A 6,193-nucleotide genomic window follows, 5' to 3' on the forward strand; every position below is an offset into this window, starting at 1 on the left:
CGACAAGTGCGTGACTCTGTAACTAATATTACAGCCCTCAATGAGAACAGCAAACTCTCCAGGCATGTATGAGGTGTGATAAGCCTTATCTTCCAAATATTGTTCAATACTTTTGTGACACTTATAAATTATGTTTTATAAGAGGGCATTGGACTAAAATTTAAAGGCAATGTTATTTACATCTGAACAATAATATCCATTGACTCTTGTTGTAAGTATAGTGTTCACATTTAGGAAATGCACAAGCTGGATTGGGATTCAATGGTACAAGACAGCATCATCTACAAAGTCAAACTTAATAGGGAGGCTCTAGCTGTTATGTTTTGAAGAAAGATGGTACTCCATGTGCATCTTCACATGCAAGACAACTGGACATTGCACTAAAAAAAGATGCCCCACTTAGGTTTGCTACCCTGGAAGGTGTGAAGCAGTTTACCAAGGTTGATGCCAAGAATAAATATTCGTCAGGACACTTTTCCCAAGAGTCTCAGGAACAGGTAGTTTTTGGAACACCTTTCTAGAGATAGTGTTTTCTCAGCATGGCTATAATGGATCATCCAAATAGCAAAGATATATTCTATCAACATTCAAATGATATGGTCAAGAATGCACCAGGTTAATTCAATATCACAGATGATTTTGCAGTTCTTTGGGAAACCAAACACAAACCTTCATCAGCTCATGGAAGCAGCAAAAAAAAAGGTTTCATTTTTAACAGCAAAAACGTCAGATCAGCATGAGCCAAATCAACTTCCTTGGTACAATCTGAAATGTCCTTAATAAGACACTCAGCCCAATTAGCCATTGAAAATACATAATGGTTTTCCCAGCAATCCCCACATCCCATGAAAAAAAAGAAGAAATATTCCATGCACAGAACTCATTGAGACATATAATAACACTGGGTAGTCTTTAAAATACTGTAGAAACTTCTCTTGAAAAGAAAATACCCCTTATGAAGCTCATGACACTACCAATCAAAGCAGAAGCACTGAAATTGTCCTTATTTATATCACTAATTAACCTGTCAAAATTAAGACAATCTCTTCAAAATATTTAATCTTATTGTCTGCTCACATACCTATTCATAAAACAAAGCCCACAGTCCAGTCACAGCTATGCCAGTAACTCCTGCTGACCTAAGACTATTGGCAAGGCTTGGAACTCAGCCCTACGTTCATAATAAGATCATATTACATAACTAAGTAAGCACCCAAGATATCAGTGCAATGGATTCTTCAAAATTGCCTGACTAGATATCCAACCATGTGACTCATCTTTTTCAAAGGCTTTAAGAAGTTTCAGAGAGGTCTGGCAAATGTACAGTTTTTTTTTCAACATTTTAAAATGTGTCTGAAAAATTATAATCATCAAACCAGAGTACCTGGCTGACTGATTTAAGTCATATTTTCAATGCTGAATAAAGTAGAAGAGACAGCTCCTGGATAAACTAATGTAATATACATGAATACTTGGATAAAGCTGGTCTCTTTAATGCTCAGTTTTCTTTTAAGGACAGAGTCTTATCAACAATGAAGGAATTGAAGACATAGTTAATCTAGTATAAACCATTATAATATGATTATTGAAATTGACAAGAGATTTTGAACTTCTGCCCATTTTGATGTGTTAAATGACTGACTTAATCTTCCAGGCTTTACAGAGTCTTCTTTAATCTAATGATTAGTACAGGAAATGGTAATGTAACAGTAATCTTGAGCTGACTATGCCAATGACAGATAATTTTCTAATTGAATTCAACAAAGTTTATCACGATTTATATGAACAATATTTAGTAATGCAGGAAAAGAAAACAAACACACATAAGGATATCAGCACAAGGGAACCCCAATGACTCTTTGTTACTGTGGAATGGTTAATTACTTAATTTTTCTCAGTCCTTTTCATCATCTTCTGCAAACACTGCCCGCTTCTCCTTTTTCATTAATTTTACACCTGGAATGAAGACATAAAACAATGTAAAGCTATTAGAACCATCCTGACGTAAGGCCAAGTGAAATTTTTAAAAATGCGTATTGCTAGAAAAAGACTGATCTTATTGAAGCTGTTCACCTTGCACACATCAGGACAAATCACAAGAAATATACATACAAAGAAAAATCAACATTTATTCAATATGAGAGGACGGTGCTCATTGGTTGACAAGTGGATTCTGATTGATAGACGCATTGCCATGAAGCATGTACCAATTAATGATGACTGACATTTAGCTGTCAAGTTTTGTTTACACATTAAACAAGACAGGTTGACCTTGATTGCTCAAGGCATTGCCTTGAGAAATGTATCAGAGAATAGCCAGCACCTATTTTATTGAATTGGAACAGGCACAGTGTGTGTCCATGTACTTTTGATATGAAAAGAAGAGGTCCCTTTGTATTAATATATGTACATGCTAGTTCAAATCCTCTGAGCCAGATAGACAACCCTGAATTGGTCAGCAGCTTAAGATTTCATTCAGTTAGGATGATTTAGTAAAAGCATGTCCAATTATGGAATCACATCTGATTTTGGACACTTTGTCATGTATTTTGCAAGTTTGGTCTGGTTGAGTACAGTTAGTACCTTCCTTGCTGTGAGCAGCTGAAGGAACATGCTATTTGATATCATCCACCAATTTTTGACATGCATTATATTCATACCTAGCATCATAACTGGCTTTCAAATACAGATAGCACAATACTTATTACTGTCATACACAGGACATTTTTGGACTTGATGGCTATATTCTAGTAGTAGTGAACAACAGTTGTGTAGAGATACCTTACACGTCCAGAAAGGATCCATTATCCTGCAGAATGGTTTTGCTCCCTATTTCAGCATCTTGTGCACATAGTAACCAAATGGCACGTGGTCTCCATGTGTTACTATGAGGAAGCATGTTTGAGGCCACATCAATGGAGAGGCTGTGGACTGACATTTGGCTCCCTTTATCACAATATTACTAACCAGTAGTGCAGACTAAAAGCAAACCAGTGCACAAAATCAGTAAGTACGCTATCTTTAGCTATGCACTAGAATCATCACATCAACATGTCAGGCCTGTTTAGTAAGTAGCATCCTTGTACAGAAAGAAAGTGACTATTTTGGTAGTAATAACAGTAAAAGGGACTATTACTTGAAGGGTAAGAAATTGCAGCACACTGCTGTGCAGGGGCACCTGGATGTCCTTTTCATGCATCACAGAAGATTGGTCTGCAGGTGCAATAGGTAATTAAGAAAGCAAATGGAATTTTATCCTCCATTACTGAAAGGATTGAGTTTAAAACTAGGGAGGTTATGTTACAGCTGTACAAGGAGCTGATGAGGCCACACCGGAGTACTGTGTGCAGGTTTGTTCTCCTTACTTGAGAAAGGATGGTCTGGCACCAGAGGGGGTGCAGAGGAGGTTCACTAGGTTGATTCCAGAGTTGAGGGAATTGGCTTATGATGAGAGACTGAGTAGACTGGGATTATATTCATTGGAATTTAGAAGAATGAAGGGGGGATCTTTTTGAAACACATACAATTTTGAAGGCAATAGATGAGATAGAAGTAGAGAGGATGTTTCCACTGGCAGGTGAAACTAGAACAAGGGGGCATAGCCTCAAAATTAGGGGGAGCAGATTTAGGTCTGAATTGAGAAGGAACTTTTTCTCCCAGAGGATTGTGAATCCATGGAATTAACTGTCCAATGAAGTAGTCGAGTCTTCCTCAGTAAATGTTTTTAAAGCTAAGATAGATAATTTTTCAAACAATAATGGAACTAAGGGTTACGGTGAGAGGGCGGGTAAGTGGAGCTGATGCTACAAAAAGATCAGCCATGAGCTTGTTGAATGGCGGAGCAGGCTCGAAGGGCCAGATGACCTACTCCTGCTCCTAGTTCTTATGTTCTTATGTTTAATTCAGCAGAAGGATAAATAAATATTTTTACAAGTGTACATGGCTTTGGTAAGACAACACCAGGAAGTGTTTTTGCTCTTTATAATTAAAAAAAGATATACTTGTCTTGGAGGCAATATAGCAAAGTTACACTAGACTGGTCCCTGGATTGACAGGATTGTTCTGGGATGAGACGCTGAGGAATTGGACTTAAATTCTTTGGAGTTTAGAAGAATGAGAGATGATGTGATTAAAACATACAAAATTGTGAAGGGGCGTGACAGGGAAGATATTGAAATTTTGTTTCCCCCGTTGAGGAATCACGATAAAGGAACAATCATTTAGGGTCACCAAGCATCTTTGCTGGGCCTGAAATGGTCAGCCTGTCCTCCTGGTCACTGCTCATTTCAATTCCCCCTCCCACTCCCTCTCTGGTATGTCCATCCTTGGCCTCCTCCATTACCACAGTGAATCAGACCACAAATTGGAGGAACAATACCTTATCTTCCACCTGGGCAGCCTACAGTCCCAGAGAACTCAATATTGAGTTCTCCAATTTCAAATAACCTTTTCACCCCCTGGCTCCCTTCCCAGCTACACCTACTCTGTTCTATTCCACCTCCTGCCTCACTAGCTTCTCTATCATCCCACCCCCAATCTCATCCCATGTCAAGCCCTTACTCTCCTCCCCACCTCCTTGACCCAACCTCACCTGCCCATCTTCCTTCCCACCTATCCACTCCACCTTTCTCGTTGACCTATCACAAATAACCCCACCTGCGTCCACCTATTGCTAACCCACCTACCTTTCCCCCAGCGCCACCCCCTCCCTCTATTTATTTCTCTCCCCAATCCTGATGAAGAGTCTCGACTTGAAACATCGACTTCTTTACTTCGTGATGCTTCCTGGCTTGCTGTGTTCTTCCAATCTCCTGTTTATCTCCCTTGAGATAGTCCACCAACTACAAGACACACATCAGGAGTGTGATGAATTCTCTCCATTTACCTGAATGGGAGCAGCTCCAACAATTCTCAAAAAAACTCAATAACATCTAAGAGAAAGCAGCCTATTTGCTTAGCACCTTATCCATCACCTACAAAGCTCACTTCCCTTTGCCACTTTTCCATTGGTGGCAATGTGTGCCAGCTATAAGGTGCACTGCAATAATTTGTCTAGGTTATTCTCAACTCCTGAACTCCACCAGCTGGAAGGGCAGCAAATGCAAAGGAACTTCATGAGCTGTCAGTTCCTCTCTAAACCACACACTGATTTGGAACTGTATTGCTGTTCCTACATTGTTGGCATGTATCCATCTGACAAAATGCTTTAAATTTATTTCTTGCAGAAAGGTTGTATCTTGTTTCTCCATTGTAACCATTTTGGGGAAATAACTGTATCCAGATATGACAACATCACTTTTCTAATGAGCAATCTATTATGAAAACATTGGTGGATAATCATAACTTGACAATTTACACTTGCTATATAGCATGTTTCACAATGGCCAAAATGTGTTTAGCTTTCTGTCTGAAGGCATTATTCCCTATAAATTTTCAACCTTCCCCTTGAGGTAACAATTGTATGATACCAATATTATGAGCCTCTCATCCAAAAAGTCACTTTGTGAAGGATAAAATTGTAGCCAGCCTTTATATAAATGCAAATTTATTTATAGAATTACACATTGCAAGAATAAAGCTCTGTATTAACTCAGGAAGCCTGACTGGAAAAGAATATCATTTGTTATTGAACACCAAAATAGAACCAGTACTTGTAACACCTGTGGGTTATCCTGGCCTGGGACGGGCAGTTCTGCAGACCTGTTCCTAGGTCTGCTTTGTCTTGTATTCATTTAACCTATTTTTCGAATCAACCTGCTCAGAGATGTTATTACGCATTGTCTGTAACAAGTGAACTCATACTATAAGACCATAAGACCATAAGACATAGGAGTGGAAGTAAGGCCATTCGGCCCATCGAGTCCACTTCACAATTCAATCATGGCTGATGGGCATTTCAACTCCACTTACCCGCATTCTCCCCATAGCCCTTAATTACTTGTGACATCAAGAATTTATCAATTCCTGCCTTGAAGACATTTAGCGTCCCAGCCTCCACTGCACTCCGCGGCAATGAATTCCACAGACCCACCACTCTCTGGCTGAAGAAATGTCTCCACATTTCTGTTCTGAATTTATCCCCTCTAATTCTAAGGCGGTGTCCACGGGTCCTAGTCTCCTCACCTAACAGAAACAATTTTCTAGCGTCCACCCTCTCCAAGCCATGTATTATCTTGTAAGTTTCTATTAGATC

The 6,193-nt window shown here is 39.3% G+C and overlaps 1 protein-coding gene across 1 annotated transcript in view; it reads right to left on the reverse strand.

Annotated features, from left to right (window-relative positions):
* Positions 1-1,656: 1,656 nt before the first annotated feature.
* The window catches only part of ppp1r17 (protein phosphatase 1 regulatory subunit 17), a 37,640-nt gene continuing 33,103 nt past the window's right edge, over positions 1,657-6,193 (reverse strand). Inside the window, exon 4 of the mRNA XM_043689424.1 lies at positions 1,657-1,956. Within this exon, the coding sequence (XP_043545359.1) occupies positions 1,895-1,956 (62 nt within the window). The 3' untranslated portion in view covers positions 1,657-1,894. The remainder of the gene's footprint in view (positions 1,957-6,193) is intronic.

Source organism: Chiloscyllium plagiosum, chromosome 4, assembly GCF_004010195.1.
Source record: "Chiloscyllium plagiosum isolate BGI_BamShark_2017 chromosome 4, ASM401019v2, whole genome shotgun sequence".
NCBI lineage: Eukaryota > Metazoa > Chordata > Chondrichthyes > Orectolobiformes > Hemiscylliidae > Chiloscyllium > Chiloscyllium plagiosum.